The sequence below is a fragment of the Pezoporus flaviventris genome, unplaced genomic scaffold (assembly GCF_033815535.1).
Source record: "Pezoporus flaviventris isolate CSIRO_AGI_PZ_B2104156 unplaced genomic scaffold, CSIRO_AGI_Pfla_v1 ptg000046l, whole genome shotgun sequence".
Classification (NCBI taxonomy): domain Eukaryota; kingdom Metazoa; phylum Chordata; class Aves; order Psittaciformes; family Psittacidae; genus Pezoporus; species Pezoporus flaviventris.
In genome coordinates, this window is record NW_026892594.1 from 1,337,134 (window position 1) to 1,356,417 (window position 19,284).

Here is a 19,284-nt window from a genome sequence, read left to right on the forward strand (position 1 = left end):
CTGTAGTGATAGGACAAGGGGTGATGGGTTCAAAGTGACACAGGGGAAGTTCAGGTTGGAGATAAGGCAGAAGTTCTTTACTGTGAGGGTGCTGAGGTGCTGGCACAGGGTGCCCAGAGAAGCTGTGGCTGCCCCATCCCTGGCAGTGTTCAAGGCCAGGTTGGACACAGGGGCTTGGAGCAAGCTGCTCTAGTGGAAGGTGTCCCTGCCGTGGCAGGGGATTGGGACTGGAGGAGCTTTAAGGTCCCTTCCAACCCAAACCATTCCATAATTCTATGATTTAGTTTTCATCTTCCCTACTGTAGCTTTTGCCTAAACCCAGGATATTTAGTTCTTTAGGGCTCAGTCTGGGGTTTTGTTGCTTATTGCCCACCTGAAGTCATAAAGCACCACTAAGGCTTCAGGTGAGGAATGTGCATCAGGACAGCTAAGTCAACAAAGTTCAAGTGCCTGTTTCTCATAGATGGATCCTCCTTTAATGAAAAGGGAGAAAGGAAAACAATCCATGAGTAACCTTGCTTCCAGTCAGAAGCCAACAGAGGATGCTTTAACCTGAACCGTCTTTTCTTAGAATTATGCAGAACACGCACTAGTTATCCTCTGTCAACCCATCCCACCTCTGCAGGCATGAAGAGGACACTTGGCTTCCTTACCCACTTCCCTTAAGGCTCAGACCAGGTACACTTTAAGGACTTTTGGCTAAACAGCTGCCAAAACTATGGCATGAAACGATGCTATTTGTGACTGGTGGCCATGGGGGAAATAAAACCCCTTGTGGGACGCTCTTATTCCAGCACATTAGACATGACACCTAGAAAAGGAGAGTGCTGGCTTGCCTACAGGCTGCTGCCAAAACACAGAGCTCTGCTCAATGCATGTCAGCATAACTACATTGGCAAAGCCTCTGAGCAGAGACCTGGTCCCTGGCAATGCAAATGGGAATGTCTGCTGGGCAGCTGAACAGCTATGCACTCTGCTTCAGTATCCCTACCCTCCTGTATTTGTTTCTCTTCCAGTGTTAGGTGTCCAAGACTAACCTCTAACCAGCCACAGGAAAGCTTGGATCTCCAGAGGAAGGCTGGATTTCAGAGGTGCCCACTGTCTGTACCAGCAAATGAAGCTATTTGGGCTTGAAGGGAGAAGTAGAGGTGGATTAGGCTGATGAGAGACATGACGGAGGATGCAGATGAGCAATTAAATCCTCCAAACCTAATTCCTTTGGGATTTGCAGTCTGCCACGACATACAATGTGTTCTAACTGCAATTCAGAGTTGAAGTGACTATGCTTATAGCCAAATAAAAGCAGATTAAAAAAGAAAACCATGCAAAGAACAGGAATAACTTGAAACTCCATCAAAATGCTTTTAATTTGTGATGTTAGAACAATCTCTTCAAATGGCAAAGAATATAATTTCATGGGCTTTGTTATATTCAGATGCACATTGTCACCAGATGAAAGTCTCTAAAACGAAGCAAAAGCAAAGTCTACAAGAGGTTATGGTTTTGTTTTAAAGCACTCCCACACTGACCTGGTGTTTGTGCAGCCTCAAACGTGCACATGGTTGGCCTTCAAGGCACAGCCAGCAAAGTGCCAGTCTAAACACGTTTGACAAGAAGCTCCAGCTGATTTTACATGGGATTTCCTTCATAAAAGGTATTCCTGTCCTTTTCCCCACTGCCAGCCATGTTCTCATGCCCTTCCTTGTGCTGGCACAGGAGTCCCATGGCTTGTGCAGGCAGCTGGATCATACCAAACTCTCTGTTTTCTTTTTGGCAAGGCAAGGTTTTCAGGCTGCCTGAGGATGCGATCAACACTTCCATGGGCAGTGGGGGCAAATCAGAGCAGGCAGTTCATGGAGATGAGATTTAAGATTGGACAAGATCTGTATACAGCACACCAAGCACTATGCACCTACTTCAGTTGACTAACTGCCTTGTAATCCTTAGCGTATGAAGATGGACAGACTTCATGAAGCAGCACTTCAGAACAGAAATCATAGAATAGAATCCCAAACAGGTTTGTTCCAACCCCTGCCACAGGCAGGGACACCTTCCACTACAGCAGGTTGCTCCAAGCCCCTGTGTCCAACCTGGCCTTGAACACTGCCAGGGATGGGGCAGCCACAGCTTCTCTGGGCACCCTGTGCCAGCGCCTCAGCACCTTCACAGGGAAGAGCTTCTGCCTAAGAGCTCATCTCAGTGTACCTGCTCCTATAAACATGGTTAAAACATAAAACATTCTTTAGATGTGGCTTTAAAACCAGCCCAAATAAGTTAAATGATCACAAATGAGTTATGTCCACCCTAAGCCCTCTCTGGAGAGTGGTTCATCTTTGTCAACCAGCTCTAGAGGCTGGATGTGAACCACTTCCCTGGCAAGGGATGTAAGTTAAAGGATGAAGAGAAGAGAGTACAAGGCTTATAGCAGTGAGGCCATGCACTTGCTTTAGGTAGCTTCTCAATACCGAATGAAATACAGATTCATTTATTTAAGAAAAAATAAAGGTTCATTTCTACCCCATGTTTTATATTTTGCCTACTGTATTGTCAGCTTAGTTAAGATGGCTGAAACACATCAGAAAATAAGTTGATGAAGAAACCACAGTGTCCAGGATTCCCTGCCTTTCCTTAATCCCTGCGTGCAAAAAGCACCTTCTAGCTAAAGCTCAGAAGTCTCAGAGGCTCAGAAAGTGTCTAGCCAGACAGAGAGGAATGTGTTGGTTTTGTTTCTCCTTCAGACAGAAGGACCTTCACCTCTGTATTCCAGCTTGTGTTTGCATGCTGTTGCAATCTGTACCCCCAGCTGGTTTACTCACCAGGGTGAAGTCCCAGTGTGGTCCTGGCGTGAGGAATGTGAAAGAGCTGCCTCGTCTCAGGGGGTACCTGTGAGGAGAAAGAAGGAATAAGGTAAATAACTTATAGGTCGTGGTAGCAATTGATAAACCCCATCTGTTTTCCACAGCTCGGATGGTATCATACATCTTCAGCTCCAGCGCAAAAGCTGGGAAAGACAATGAAGAAGGACATGGAGCTGTTGGAGCAAGTCCAGAGGAGGCCACAAGGATGATCAGGGGCTGGAGCAGCTCCTGTATGGAGACTGGCTGAGAATATAAGGGCTGTTGAGCCTGGAGAAGAGAAGCTGCATGGAGACCTCAGAGCAGCTCCCAGTGTCTGAAGGGGGCTACAGGGATGCTGGAGAAGGACTCTTTGTCAGGGACTGGAGTGATAGAACAAGAGGTGATGGGTTCAAACTGAAATAGGGGAAGTTCAAGTTGGAGATAAGGCAGAAGCTCTTCCCTGTGAGGGTGCTGAGGCGCTGGCACAGGGTGCCCAGAGAAGCTGTGGCTGCCCCATCCCTGGCAGTGTTCAAGGCCAGGTTGGACAGAGCCTTGGGTGACATGGCTTAGTGTGAGGCATCCCTGCCCACAGCAGGGGGTTGGAACTGGATGATCTTAATGTCCTTTCAACCCAAGCCATTCTATGAATCTATGTAGCACAGTCTCTGGGAAGGAGAGACCAAAGGGATTGCCAGTATTCCCCACCACAACTGCAGGTGTTGCATTAAACCCCTGCTTTACTACAATAAATGTGCAGCAGAAGCAGCAAAAAACCTCCCACTGGGCCCTGCAGGCTGACCTGGAAGAAAAAAGGCTCTTTTTGACCCCAAAGCTGCCGATCTGACCAAGAGGGAGGATAAAACAGTCTGAATAATATAAACCACTAATATTGTGGCCTCATTTTCTAAGGTTAATGAAGCTGAAAGGAAAGGAGGCAACAAACTGTACCTTTGACAATAGAGCCTTGTAGTTTCCCATCAAATTACAACCAGGAATTGAGTTGTGGTCTTTCATTAAGTCATTTTTGATCCAAGAAAGTTAAACCACCAGAAAGCAGGACACACAATAGGGCGTTTGTATAATCCTTGCTCTTTGAACAATGCTAAACGAATTGCCTTCTGCAAGTCATTTATTGTACTAGCACCCAGTTAAGCAAACAAGCTGTGTGCCAGCTTTCACTGTCTGCTGGACTTAAGGTATGTTTCCAGCAGTGACTTTTGAAAGCTTATCCTGGCCATAGTATGGAGAAACAGTTTTCTGTCTCTCATTGAGTTTTCGCATGTGGAATGCGAGTCCCAAATAGGCCACACACTTCTCTGTCAAAGGCAGTGGCAGCACCTAAAGGGGAGAAGGTTTCTCCTCTGCTGTCTCAAACTCAGACAGAAGAAGCATCCCGCAGCAGCTGCACTGTTCTTCTTCATACTGAGATCCCACAGGATTAGCAAAAAACCTGGATATAACGTAGGAATGCAAATGCTTCCGGCTTCCAGGAGACTTGCGCTAGGCATTGCTCAGGCATTCCTGAAAATCCATCTTACAGTGGTGTTTCACATCAGCAGCTCTCTGGATCAGGAGAGGAAAAGCATTTGTCTGTAATGGATTGGGCAGGGTGGGGTGCTCTGGATTGGTGATTGGAAAATACAAGTCAAGCACCTAGAAAATGCTTTTGTTGTTCTACCAACCAGTGCAGACCAACAAGGATCATAGAATCATAGGACGGTTTGGGTTGGAAGGGACCTTAAGACCATCCAGTTCCAACCTCCTGCCACGGGCAGGGACACCTTCCACTAGAGCAGGTTGCTCCAAGCCCCTGTGTCCAACCTGGCCTTGAACACTGCCAGGCATGGGGCAGCCACAGCTTCTCTGGGCACCCTGTGCCAGCGCCTCAGCACCCTCACATCTATTCCTATATCTAATTCCCTTATATCTAACCTGAATTTCCCCCGTTTCAGTTTGAACCCATCACCTCTTGTCCCATCACTACAGTCTCTGATGAAGAGTCCCTCTCCAGCATCCTTGTAGCCCCATTTCAGACATTGGAAGCTGCTCTGAGGTCTCCACACAATATTTATAGAGAAATATGTTATGAAGTGGATCTTACTGGACGTGAGATGTGAAGGAATAAAAGGTACATTTGGGGATGAGGTAAAGCAGCAGATGTAGACTACACAGGTGAGCTTCTTAACACTTTTCCTCCAGAAACACATTTCTGTGCTGACCGTTTGCTTAGCACGTGTCTGTTAATACACAGGACACTGTATTTACTTCAAACTCAGCTCTGAAAAGGAACCCAACCAGCTGCTGAATGCCTGAACTGGTTCTTACTCCTCTCTCTAGGAAGGACCGGTGTCCAGGCAGTGGATGACCCAAGCAGATGACCCAAAACTGTTACTTGGCACCAGGTACCAAAAAGACAAGAGCACTATGTGCAGGAAGGGCACATTCCCTTCATTCCCCACTCATGGTGAAGGAATGTGTCTGATACACATGAAAAGCTGAAGCAGCCTTAGCAGAAAGTGATAGACTTTGATCCAGACATGGCGTAAGAGCTGCTTGACCACCTCAATAGATCCCATGGAATAGGAGCAATACTTCCCTGTGGCTTCTGGGGTGGCTGATGTCCCTTGAGGATCATTGAGGGAGCATCTCACCTGCTCCAAGGGTTCAAACAAGGTAGCTCTCATGTGAGCAGTGAAAATGCTAAGCAAGCAGAATCTGCAGTGGAAAACCAGGAAGCAGGAACATTGCCATGGGCTTCCAAGTGGTTAGAACAGTAAATATGCCATCTGTGCTATATATATACACATATAGACTTAGATATCTAAATATATATTTAACTAGAATACCTTATTTTTTTAAGATATATAATAAATAAGCTTGCTCAAAGTACTATATGCATGAATTATGACAGTTAAAATGGGAAGAAGCTGCTCCTCTGACCGCAAGACCTTCAGGTACCTTTGGATCAGCCTAACCCTTTGAATACAATCCCTATGCCTGTGACACTGCTCCAGGAAGGAAAGCGGCATTTCCAAGAGCTGCATACCAGTACACTGATTGCTACATGGAAGAGAAACTTCTGGAAGGGAACATTCTTTGGGATTTTGAAAAGTACATCCTGCTCGGGAAGAAAATCTGGGAATGAGCATCAGATTTCTTTGAAATTTAAATTAGAGGCATTTTTTCTCATGAGAAAGAAAAATCCTCGGTGTTTAATCCCAACATGTAACCTGCCCACACCAAAACGTACGAGTTTGATGAAACCTTCCTTGAATACAGATAGAAAACCAAAGAGAGAATGAAGGGGTACCAAACTGTGCCATGCACAACTATAAAGAGCTACTGGGATGGACTGAGGCTCAGTCTCTAAAGGCAGACATGAGCTTGGGAAGCAGGAGCACAGTTTTATTACATGAATCTTGATCTCCAGCACGGGAAGCAGCCAAATTGTGGCCTGGAAGCCACACAGGGCTTGAAAACTGGTCACAGTAACTCCCAGTCATCCTGGTATGGATGTGGGCTGCTTGTAGCTGCCCCAGCTGCAATGTCTGGGGTCCTGGCAGCACCCCAAGTTGTGCCTCTCTGCCATGAGTTTGGCCCATTTCATAGAATCCCAGACTGGTTTGGGTTGGAAGGGACCTTAAAGCTCATCCAGCTCCAACCCCTGCCACGGGCAGGGACACCTTCCACTAGAGCAGCTTGCTCCAAGCCCCTGTGTCCAACCTGGCCTTGAACACTGCCAGGGATGGGGCAGCCACAGCTTCTCTGGGCACCCTGTGTCAGCGCCTCAGCACCCTCACAGGGAAGAGCTTCTGCCTAAGAGCTCATCTCAGTCTCCCCTCTGGCAGATTAAAGCCATTCCCCTTGGCCTCTCCCTACAGGTCCTTGTCCAAAGCCCCTCTCCAGCTTTCCTGCAGCCCTTTTAGGCACTGGAGCTGCTCTAAGGTCTCCCCTTCAGAAGCCTTCTTTTCTCCAGGCTGACCCAGCCCAGCTCTCTCAGCCTGGCTCCATAGAAGAGGTGCTCACATGAGAAGCATTAACTTGGAAACCTCAGAATTATAAAATGAATTGTAGGGATGGGAAGTTCAACAGGATAATGGATAAAAACTCCCCAGACAGCTTTTTTTTTCAGTTGCCCCCAAGACATGGAGAGAAATTTCTCCATCTCAGACTCCCATCAGCTGAGCTTTCTCCCTTGGTCACTTAGCTGTGGGGAGAAATGCAGCCAATCCCTCCCTTAAAAGGCTTATAATAGAGAAATACCTGCCCCAGATTAAAAATTCCCTTGAGTTCTCCAAACACCCAACACATCTTCTGCACCAACAGAGCCTGTTATAGATCAGCAGCTCTTTCCTCCTGTTCATTGGTCTAGTAAGAGGACTCAAGAGGAGTAAGCAGGAATCAGGAACTGCTCCTTATTACATGCCACCAACATCAACAGTATCCTAGGAGTAGGAATTCTCTTATTTGTTCTAGATCTTGGTATCACAGACACTTCCCAGCCATGTTTTGTGATTTAAAGAGATCTTACTGGTCCTCCTTCCTTTCCAAGTCTTTGGGCAAGCATGGGGAGCTGAGATCTGCCAGGAAGCATCAGGAGTGGCAAAGAGACATAGAGGGAAGCAGACTTGTGCTAAACGGAAGAAAGACCTTTAGGAAAGCAGCCTCTATCATATCAAAGCTTCATCCCACCTCATCTATGGCCCCTCTCCAGTCACTGCGTGTAACTGAGCCATGATGAGGCACCATTTAAGCAATGGAATCATTGCCTGCAGAACCGATGGGGTTTTTGCTCTGTTAGAGCTTGCAAAGCCCTTCAAAAGCACAGAGCCAAATTTAGTCACCTGCATGACTACCACCACCCCTATTACGTGCAGATGGGTGACTCAGGATTGCAGTGCTCACACGGGCATCCCTTGCAAGGCCAGTCAGGAATGTGAAGGCAACGCTGGTGAATGAAAGGTCAGCGATGACCGTAAGAGGTTTTACCTAATGCATCTCCCACCGCAGCGTGAGGAAAAACAGAGCACAGCGCTGCTGGTCATGGCTCAAAACATTGTGTGATGAACTCAGACAAGTGCAGAGTAGTCTGGGTGTAATGTTGGAGTACCTGGAGCCAGCAGAGTAAAGCATTGTGCTGGTGCCAGCAGTGGGATAGAGTTAATAGATGTGTTTACCACAAAGCTGTTCCAAGGGCCCAGCCCTATTGTAGGGACATCCATAGCTATCTGTGCTGTGTCACCCAAACCAAGCGTGCTCAGTCACTTCCTTGAGAGAGATTCCTCTTGATAAACTGTCTCGGGGATAATGTCCTTGGTTTAAGACAGGATGAGCAGATTCAGACTATTCTCCTTATCTTACCAAGCTTAAGACAAGCAGAAAGTGTTAATCACAGCTGGCTGATTCATGCAACTCTGCTTTCAAAGTGATATAGAGCTTCAGGGTTATGAGCACACAAAGAGCAACTTTCAAGAGGTAAAATGTTGTGGCAACACCCTGGCAAAGCAAATCTCTCCCCCAAGTAAGAGCAGGGGAAGGGCAATGTTGTTGAGATTGTACAGAAGGAACAAACACTTCTGTTTTGGTACCCTCTGTTTGCTTCAAGAAATGAAATGTTCCAGGCTGCTTACCAGCAAATGATGAGACTGCCAAGTCTTGCCAAGAGTAAATCTTTCCAGAGCCTGTTAAAATAGAGATTGCCATGCTGATGGTCCGCAGAGAGATTAGCTATGAAGTATTTTTAACCTTAAAAGAGGTTATTTGTCATTTGGAATCCCAAGTTGGCCTGCAAACAGGTTTAGAAAACCAGCTACCAGCCCTGAGAGAGGCAGGGGAAGTCCTGAACACAAAACCTGCTCAGCAACATAGCAGAGGAGGAGATGGGGCCCCAATAATCTTAATAGAGGAAGTTTGGGCAATTGAGTAGATAACAGATTGATAAAGGTAAGTGGGCAGGCTCAATTGTTTCACATTGAAGCCAGACTAAGGAAACAGTCATTGTTCCTGGCCTTCCTTGGATAAACAGCAGGATCGGGTATGGATGTAGCAATAGCAGGGAGCACTTGTCCAAATTTGTCCTCAGAATTTCATGTCAAGTATGCAGACAGGCTGAGAACACTGGGGCTGTTCAGCTTGGAGAAGAGAAGCTGCATGGAGACCTCAGAGCAGCTTCCAGTGTCTGAAGGGGGCTACAGGGATGCTGGAGAGGGACTCTTCATCAGGGACTGTAGCGATAGGACAAGGGGTGATGGGTTCAGACTGAAACAGGGAAGGTTCAGGCTGGATATAAGGCAGAAATTCTTCCCTGTGAGGGTGCTGGAGCACTGGCACAGGGTGCCCAGAGAAGCTGTGGCTGCCCCATCCCTGGCAGTGTTCAAGGCCAGGTTGGACACAGGGGCTTTGAGCAACCTGCTCTAGTGGAAGGTGTCCCTGCCCATGGCAGGGGTTGGAAGTGGAGGAGCTTTAAGGTCCCTTCCAACTCAAACCAGTCTGGGATTCTGTTTGCCTGCAGACCTGGACACATTTGGAAGTGCAGAAGGGAAGAGGGAACAGCAGTGAAGTAACACACCTGATCTTAAATCAATTCAGCATAAAGCAAAACTTTCTGTCAAACACTAATAAAGCCATAAATAAGGATTTGGGGTCAAGAGAAATCCAAAAGACATCCATAAAGGCTGTGCTAGAACAGATTCCCATTAGCCAGATGAGGGAACAAGACTCAGAACAGCTTCACTCATCAGTTGCAGCAAATCCCCATTAATGTTATTTGAAACAGTTTTCTCCCCTTTTACTGTAAACCCTCCCGCCCAGTCAGGATCAGTCACAGTCTGCACTCCTGTTCCCTTTGGTTTTGATGACTTATCCAGGGAACTGCAGAAATGCTTTGATCAGGCAGCTCTCTTCTCTTCGGAGAGCTCCAAAATACATTCTTCAGCCTGGGCAACTACTCTGGGCTTCCTTCCCCTTGCTGTTTGCAGAGCAAGCTGTCCTTCAATCTAAACCACTTGCAGCAGTGAAGTCCCAGGATGGTGAATACTAACAGCAACATGAACAGATTTAAAGTCTTGCCCCAAATTCACACTGGGGAATCCTGGTTTGAATGGCAAGAACAGAAAAGTTTCACAAGGGGTCTTTACAGTTTGAATGTAAAGCTTTTCTGCAGTGGAGGAACCAAAAAAGAGCCTCTCCATTAGCTTACTATAGTGAATAATTCCATTTCAACAGTATCCAGAGGCTTTGGCTAATATAAGAGGCCTCCCAAACACTGTGCAAACAAACTCTAAGGGCACTTACTGCATTGCTTGTCATGGTTCCTTATCTTGAAAAGTTCCAGGTAAAAGCTTTACTTGAAGAAAAATCTATTGACAGACATTTGATATATCTAAAAGCAAGAGAGGACTCAGTACTTCAATATGGTTGAGAGGAAAATGCTGGTGAACTCCACTTGGAGTTCAAGGTTGCAGACTGCTTCTCCATCATTAATGGTGCCTCATTAATGCTATTGCTGCCAGGAGCACACAAAAGAAAGCAGGATACAGCCATAATTATATAGAGAGCAAAAGACTGAGGGGTCACTCTCTGGAAATGTGGTTTAGAAACTGCAATAACCCTCTGGCAGCAGCAGCAGGAGGATTTGCAACACTAGTGCAATTAGGAGTTGAAGCAGGCTCAGCTTTCTAATAGCAAAGCCATAAAAACCCACAGCAATGGAGTTAAACAAGGATCAAACCCACCTTGATCCATCCTCCGCTTTTACAGGACTGAGCAGCGCAAGTGCTGAGCTGGGAACTTCTTGTGCTGCTCAGACACTCTGGAATTGCCATTAGTTTGTTCTTTCACATTGGAACAACCTCTGCTTCTAAAAGGAAACGCTTTCAGACACTCTGGGCAGGTTTAGATTATACAAAGAACATTCAATTTGGGTTTAAGCAGTTTTGTGGAGTTCAGCACAGACTGAACAGGATGAGCCAGCTTCCATTTCAGAAGGGTTTGCTCCTCGTGGGCACTGCGGGAATATTAGAGCTATTAGCCTGCAGAAGCCATCAGCAGCACTGAACAGGAGCAGATAAGCCCTGAGGAGATTAAACATGCACTGATATCTTCGCACAATCACATGCCTGACCTCTGCAGAGCTGCGCATTAGCAGTCTCCCCACAGCAACACCAAGCTTCAGCTGAGGATCAGAGTGATATCTTTTCACCACACACTTCCCTTATGACCCAAGCATCTTCCTTCCAGTTTGCCTTCACACTTCCCATCTGCGGATCTGCTCCAAGTCAATTCCATAAGCACTGAGCTCCCTCACACTAAGGGTGGCAGAGCTTTCTGCAGGAGAAAGAGAAGGTCTTTTCAAGAGCACATGGTCAAACCTCCTCTTTTCCCTACTCCAACCCCTTTCCATCTGTTCCAAGTTATTTCAGTGTTTATTCTTAGCACACACAGGGGCATTTTTCAAAGGTTTCTGGTGGAATGACACACTGAGCACACTATCACCTGAAATGAAACAGGTAACAACAGCCTTTTGTGAAGGTTATTTGTAAGGGAACCAGTTCAGTGATTTAGTTTACAACACCACTGTGCAAACATTTGTGCTGCCAGCAAACATCAGCCTGGGTAGGAAAAACCTTTGGTCTGCTTTGCTTGTGGGCTGACCTGCTGAGGCAACTCTGCAGCTGCACAGAGCATCTTCAGTTGCCATCGTAATGGGAACATCATAAACATCCCAGAGAAGCCACAGTGTTGAGGAAACAAGGAAAACCTGGATGTCTCAAGGAGTCCGAGTCCAAGCTATGCCCGAGCTGAAAGGACAGAAGCATCAATGGCACAGATACAGGTTAGGTGGAGAAGTGATCTACAGCAGCCCTGAGAAGCTCCCAGTGACCCAGCTTCAGTGTGCGCTTGAGCCCAGAGCCCACCATGAGCTGGGCTGCACCCCAGAGCGTGAGCAGGAGCTCAGGGAGGGGATCCTGCCCCTCTGCTGTGCTCTGGGGTGACCCCCGCTGCAGTCCTGATGCAGCTCTAGAGCAGCAGCACAAGAGGGACGTGGAGCTGTTGGAGCGAGTGCAGAGGAGGCCACGGAGATGCTGTGAGGGCTGGAGCAGCTCTGCTCTGGAGCCAGGCTGAGAGAGCTGGGCTGGGTCAGCCTGGAAAAGAGAAGGCTCCTGAAGGGGAGACCTTAGAGCAGCTCCCAGTTTCTATATGGGGCTACAAGGATGCTGGAGAGGGACTCTTCATCAGGGACTGTAGCAATAGGACAAGGGGTGATGGGTTCAAACTGAAACAGGGGAAGTTCAGGTTGGAGATAAGGCAGAAGCTCTTCCCTGTGAGGGTGCTGAGGTGCTGGCACAGGGTGCCCAGAGAAGCTGTGGCTGCCCCATCCCTGGCAGTGTTCAAGGCCAGGTTGGACACAGGGGCTTGGAGCAAGCTGCTCTAGTGGAAGGTGTCCCTGCCCATGGCAAGAGGTTGGAACTGGAGGAGCTTTAAGGTCCTTTCCAACCCAAACCTATCTGGAATTCTATAATTCTATAGTGCCATGGTGCTCCTGAAGTACCATCCTTCTTTACGGGGCACAGGAGGGAGCTGGGTCCCTACACTCATCAGCGTAAACATCTTCATGCCAGTGATGCTCCAGAGCATCACCCGACTGTTCCTCATCCAGGGAACTTGCCCTTGCTTCCATCCACCATTTCCTCTGGAAAACAGCAAAAGCAGACTCTCCCCACACAGCCTCTCAGCACGCAGGGACAGAGCTGTGCAAAGAGCTCCAGTTCTGCAAGCAGGTATTCTTGCCTGCAAGCATGGAAGGGAGGATTACGGCAATGATCTATCAGTAGGAAGAGTAAGAACTTTATTCCTCTTTATTAAGAGGAAAATGAAAGCTGCTGACAGAACTAACATCTTCTGATCCATGATTAAGCACATGCTGTGTGTCGTAATTCTGCCCACTTCACAGAGCTATTTGTACTCTTCTTCCCAGAGATATGATGTAAATGCTGAAGCAGAGGGGGAGGAGGACTGGAGGGAGAAGCAGGGCAGCTGCTGACTAAATATGTTGCTTGTCAGCAGCCCTGCAAGAGCTCTCACTGCTGCAGATCATCTCTGGATGAAGAACACAGCTTCAAACATCAGGTAATGCACCCCCAGCTCTTGAACCACCGAGTTTCATCCATCAGGCCCTTGTCAATCAGGCCTGTCAGGACTTCTCCCATGAATAATGAGCTAGAAGATAATCCTAACCATCAAAAACCAGCAACAGAAGGGAAACCACATCACCACCGCATGCCAAACCTTGGCTCCCCTTATCCTGTGGAGTATATAGCTGGGATAGGACTCATCCCATCTGTCAGCCCTGGGATGGGGGAAGAGTTGTCCAGGCTCCCCTGTCACTCCTCAGAGAGGCTGACACCTCCAGCCAGGCATTTTAAGCTGGCTTTAAATGGCACCTCTCCTTCTGCATAGGCTATAAAGGATCCTTGTGTGCAGCTCAAATATAAGCAATCAGCTTTTAGTTGGCCAAAGTTAGTTGAAATTAATCCTCCATGTAATGCTTGGGAGATACCAGCTAAGAAAAACTCCAGTTAGAGCTCAGATGCAATACTCGTAAATACACTTTTGACTCACTTGCTCATGTCATCTTTGCTGCACAGTTGATAGCAGGTACCTCTAAAGGCTTAGAGAAACCTTTAGTCAGGCTTTATTCGAACTAGTTCACATCCTCTTCAGCAGTTTTAGGTCCCAAGGTCAGGATTGAGCTGTGCTCTAGAGAAACCAGCACCATTTAAAACAGAAAAGCAGACTTCTCAATGCAAAGATATTAAACCTCACATTGATAATGCACAAGAAACACCACGAATAAACGCTTGGGTATCTGTACCACATTCAAGGATGAAAGAGAAAGGAAGCAAATGTTGTAAACAACAGCCCTGCTCACAGGAAAGCACTGTCTCATAGAGACTACACTTGAAGACAAGTCTGTCTTCTCAGTGTGTTTATGTAGCAAAGTGAAGGCCACTGTCTCTGGGTGCTTTAATGAACCACTGACCCTTTTGGGTTGACTTTACCTGACTCTAATTCCCACAAATCCAGACGCTTGAGGGCTCCCAGTGAACTTTAAACTACTCAAGCTTTTCCAGGCAGGCAAAAGGCTCCAAGTTCAGCTGAAAGTAGTTGTATTTAAGCATCATTCTTTCCACTGAGTGTCACCCCTGTGAGCCCCTTCCCCTGTGATACCTATTTGGACCACTCTCTAGGGAGAGCAGTTGGGATGGAGGAATGCCAAGTGCCCAGAAGCCATGGGAGCAGGCTGTGCTGCTCAGCAGCCATGCCAGCTGAGGGAGACTGTGCTGCTCCAAATCCAGACAACTATTTTGGGTTCTTGTGGGAACCAAGTCTTGATCCAACAAATATTAGAAGTTATCACAAGAGAACGTGCAGGAAAACATACATTTTGGTGCTGACAAGCATAAACTTTCCTCTTTTTTTAAGTCTAAGCAGCTATGCAAACAGTCTCTTTGGCTGTGTTTTTCTTTCTTTATGCTGGTATGCATGCAGTTATACCAGTTGTAGGGCTCAAGGACTGGACCAGCAACTTAATGTGGTGTAAGGAGTTACCAGCTGAACCACTCTAAGAGTCCACAGGCATCCTTGAAACCAGCAGCAAACACAAGGGAGTCCAAGCAATGCTTGTGCTCAGTGAAGGACAGTCATCGTCTGCTGAGGCTGAACACATGCATGGAAAAGGTTATTAAAGAGCAGCTGAAATGTGGTTGCTTCCTTGTTTTAGAAGAGCTTTTTTTTCCTGTTATAGAGGACTAAACTGCAGCTCAAGGCTCTCAGAACTGGAGGAGGTGGAGGATTTGGAACAGCAGTGGTACTGCCACGTGGGTATTTAAAGGGAGCCTTTGCTATAGCACCAGAGTGGGGAACTCAGCACTACAATAATGTGCTTGTAATTATTACTTATGATTCATACCACAAACAAACCAAGCCACAGGATGGCTTTGGCTCGAAATAATCCAAGCCAGCATTTTCCTTCCTGCTCAAGGCAGTTCTGCAGAAGCTGTAAAATATAGTGTGTGACTGGGGTAGAGGCAGGTCACATCCCTTTTCCTGCCTTTTTTGGTGGGGAAGAGGCTTTCTTGGCCACAGTACTACCAGGAGCATCCCAAGTAAACAACTCACCTGCAGGACTACCCAGCAGAGCTGTCCTGGATGCAATGTCCACAGGGGATCAAGACAAGAATAGATAAAACCTTGGAAGAGATTTATTAGGGGGTATTAAGCAGCCAACTTGAAGACTGGTGGAGGCTGAGAGCAGACAAAGGAGCGTCACTTGGAGTGACCCCACTCACAGCACTGTGTACAGGTCTGGTGTCCCCAAGATAAGAAGAACATGGAGCTGCTGGAGCAAGTCCAGGGGAGGCCATGAGGATGAGCAGGGGCTGGAGCACCTCCCGTATGGAGACAGGCTGAGAACATTGGGGCTGTTGAGCCTGGAGAAGAGAAGCTGTGTGGAGACCTCAGAGCAGCTTCCAGTGTTTGAAGGGGGCTACAAAGATGCTGGGAGGGACTCTTCATCGGGGACTGGAGTGATAGGACAAGGGGTGATGGGTTCAAACTGAAACAGGGGAAGTTCAGGTTAGATACAAGGAAGAAGTTCTTCCCTGTGAGGGTGCTGAGGCGCTGGCACAGGGTGCCCAGAGAAGCTGTGGCTGCCCCATCCCTGGCAGTGTTCAAGGCCAGGCTGGACGGGGCTTGGAACAACCTGCTCTAGTGGAAGGTGTCCCTGCCAGTGGGGAAGCTTTATGGTCCTTTCCAACACAAACCAGTCCGGGATTCTATGATCATAAATGTCATTTTTGTTCTTACTTAGCACCCAGATCACTTGGAAACAGTGCACTGGGTCAGAGGGAGCCTTGTTCTGAACCAGCTCTTATGTTCTTGGGAAAGTTCACCTCATTCTCATCTTTGGCAGGGTTATAAAAAGATGCCCTCTGAATTGCTTTGCAGGCTGCAGGAGATTAGCACTTATCCCACGCAGGAAAACAAGCAGCAGGGGCAGGGTTAGGTTTGGGGAGAGCAGAGAAAGGCAGCAGCAGCAGTGTAGGATAGGAACCATGGCTTAAAATGGAGCTGTAGAGAACACAGAAAAGGAGACAAGAGAAGAAAATACCAAGGCAGGAAATGGCTGCAGGGTGGAGCTGTGTAATGAAATGTCTCTATAATTTAATGGTAAGATGGGAAGAGGAACAGGCCTTAGGAGGTGGGTGGTAAAGCAGCACTGAGTGACTTCATATTTTAAATATTTAAACATTACAAGGACTTGAAGGTGTACTTTGCTCTGACAAAAGGTTGTTTAATGCTTTTGCTTTTGGAAGGCATAGTCCCTTTCAGTCTTTCCTTGCTAATGTAAAAAGAAGTAAACACAGTTAGTGCTGATATCCCAGGCAGCTCTGCAAGCCAGTAATAGAGCAACCTCTGCTGAGCTGACGTAGGCCAGTAACCACCTCAGGAGAAGTCATTTGCTCAAACAGGGCTTGCACTGTTTAATTATATTCATTTAAGGCACTCTAACTGCTGTGCTTAGGCAAGAAAACCATTTCCTTTCACTATGACTACCTTTCTTCATGCTGTTTTAACCTCCTACCTCTTTCTGTGTGAGCTTCTGAGGTGGGTCCCAACTGAAGTCGTTCCAAATGGCTGGTACCTGTGTCTGACCTAAGCTTGTAAGTCACAGGACCCCAGCACAAACCCATGTCAGTGTTTCTCAGTCCTCCCTAGCTCCATGCCCATGTAGGTGTTTAGAACATAACCTCATGGGTCTGCCTGCTGAGATCCTCCACTCTGCTGCTGGTGGGGAAGCATTAGAGGGGTAGCAGCTCTCAGGTTATTTGATTGAAGTCCTAGATGACAATTTTCATCTTGAGATACCTTCCATTCTAATCTGGCCAATTTAGCTCAATTTGCACATGGATGGTGGTAGAAATCAAGTCAGACCTCAGGCTAGAAGTCAAACGCTCATAATGGGGATGACAGTCTGAGATGTTATTTGGCTATCTGACCATAGAGGTTTAAAGGGAGTAGTAGATAAGGAAGAGAGTAAAGAAAGGCCTGCAAGGAAAGGAAAAGAAGCTTGAAACTCAGACAAAACAATCCAGATGAAGGATCAAGAAATGAGGGAAAATGTAGTTACTGCAGCAGACAAGGAACTGCTGCCTCCAGGGATAACTTTATGGAGGCTGGCAGGGAAAGGCAGCTGCTTGGGGGCCAAGGAAGACATCTGAGTGATGAGAAAGGGAGGAGAGTTCAGACATGAGCCTCTAATCTCTTTCCATGGGAGAAGTGTAAATACACCTGAAGTCTGTTTGCAAGTATTAAACAGAGTAATAATGCAGTTTTATTAAAAGCATTAGAGATGTTTCCAGTTCTTACAACAAACAAACAAACCACCCACAGAGACAAGAAAACTCAGTGCAAGGGGAAAAATAGCACTTCTCCAGAAGCAATGTGGAGTCTGTAGAGGAGAAAGTCTGCTAGACACAGCCACAGGAAACCCAGCATTAATGCTCACTCGGCTCAAGCAGTGGTTAGTCGTGCTCAGGAGAACATTCTTGGACAGTTAGTACAGAGATGACTGTGTGTCTTTTAAAGGTTATCCTGAAGCAACTCTTCACACAAAGGAAATGGATTTAGGCTCCAGCACCATCTCACATCTGCCCCCTCATGGTGTGTGAATGGGTATTGCAGCAGCTCCTCTGCATGGGACTACAAAGCACTAAACAATCACTAACAAAGCAAAATGAATGTCAAAACCCGAGTAGGAGATACATTAATCAGCCGAAATAAGCAGCAACACGGTGTTACATATGTAAACCTGCGTCGATAAGGGCTATTGCAAAGCCAACGTTGCGTATCTCAACATTTCACCTACTACACAGAGCAGCTTCTTTCCTAACTTGATGCAGCACAAGTTAAAACACCAGCTTACTTGACTGAGATAAATCACCTTAGGGAAGGGGAGAAGGGGACTTGACACCACCAGCAGTTTGCAGCCTTCTAGGAGGGCAAGGCAGAGGTTGGGCTGCATTGTGGTTAATAGAGATACCTTGCTTAAAGGCAGATCTGCATCAATCTCTTGTGAACTGCTGAGATTGAAGCTGACCCCTCTGTAAATGGGTTATAGCAAAGTCAGCTGCTCAGGGCTGCTGTTCTGAAAGATCACTGGATGAGGTGTAAAGTCCCTTAAGCAAACGGCAATGTCACTTGCCAAGGACTCTGAGTATGGACAGCTCATGAGCGCCCTTTGTAGTGCCCTGGGTGATGGTTTCCAACTAGTTTAAGGGAGTCATGAACACAACTGGCATTACAGAAGGTCAGGTTAGCTATAAGGAAGCTCTTCCCTGTGAGGGTGCTGAGGCGCTGGCACAGGGTGCCCAGAGAAGCTGTGGCTGCCCCATCCCTGGCAGTGTTCAAGGCCAGGTTGGACACAGGGGCTTGGAGCAAGCTGCTCTAGTGGAAGGTGTCCCTGCCCGTGGCAGGGGTTGGAACTGGAGGGCTTTAAAGTCCCTTCCAACCCAAACCAGTCTGGGATTCTGTGATTCTATTAAAAGTCACCCATGGGAATGAAATCACTTCAAAACCTTGTATCTAGAGGTTTAAACCAAGCCAAGCACTGAGACTTCTCACAGAGCAAGGTACAAAAGCAGTTACAAAGACCTTTATGTATGTGGAGGTGGGAAAGCAGCTTAATTGTACCTTTATGCAACAGACTTTTGTGGTCTCTCTGATGCCAAAGACTCTTCAGAAACAAACCTGGAACCACCCAGACAACTTTCAAGTGAAGATGCAGGTGATGAATGCTCCCAGGCCACCCACAGGCTGGGAGCCCAGGGCAGCCAGGATGTGCTCGTGTGCTCTGGGTCCCTGCTTGCTCCTCTTCCCCTCCAAAGTCACCTTTAAGCTGAGTTTAAATGGTTTAGGAAAAGGACATGGTCAGTAGAGAACTAATATTAATTCAGTGCAGGAAAGGGAAAAGGCAGCCTCTAATAGTCGTGATTTCCTTTCATCCTAAAGGGGGAAGCACTAAATATTGACTCAGTTAAATGAAATTAACCCCAAATATATCCCAACTGGTCAATTTATTGTAAATATTAAGCTCAAAGAAGTGAAATATTAACGTTCAGATTGAAACTTGAGCTGAAAGGGAAAGATCCCTTTCCCAATGCAGGGGTGACACCTAGAGGGAGAGGATTTCACTGTGGGCTTGGCAGTTCCTACAGGGACTGAAAGGGAGTCACAAAGCTCAGTCTGAGCCAGCAGTGACTCTAGAATCCCTCATTTCATCCTCTGGAGTTCCCTCTGTGTAATCCAACACAGGGGGACACAGCAAGAAGAAAGCTCCTGGCAGATATCGGTGCTGCAGGAAGGCACATAAAAAAGATGGCGTGGA

General features: G+C 47.1%; 1 protein-coding gene across 1 annotated transcript in view; it reads right to left on the reverse strand.

Annotated features, from left to right (window-relative positions):
• NET1 (neuroepithelial cell transforming 1) overlaps positions 1-19,284 on the reverse strand; it is a 55,702-nt gene that overhangs the window by 25,271 nt on the left and 11,147 nt on the right. The window contains exon 2 of the mRNA XM_061467950.1: positions 2,817-2,883. Coding sequence (XP_061323934.1) covers positions 2,817-2,883 — 67 coding nt within the window. The remainder of the gene's footprint in view (positions 1-2,816; positions 2,884-19,284) is intronic.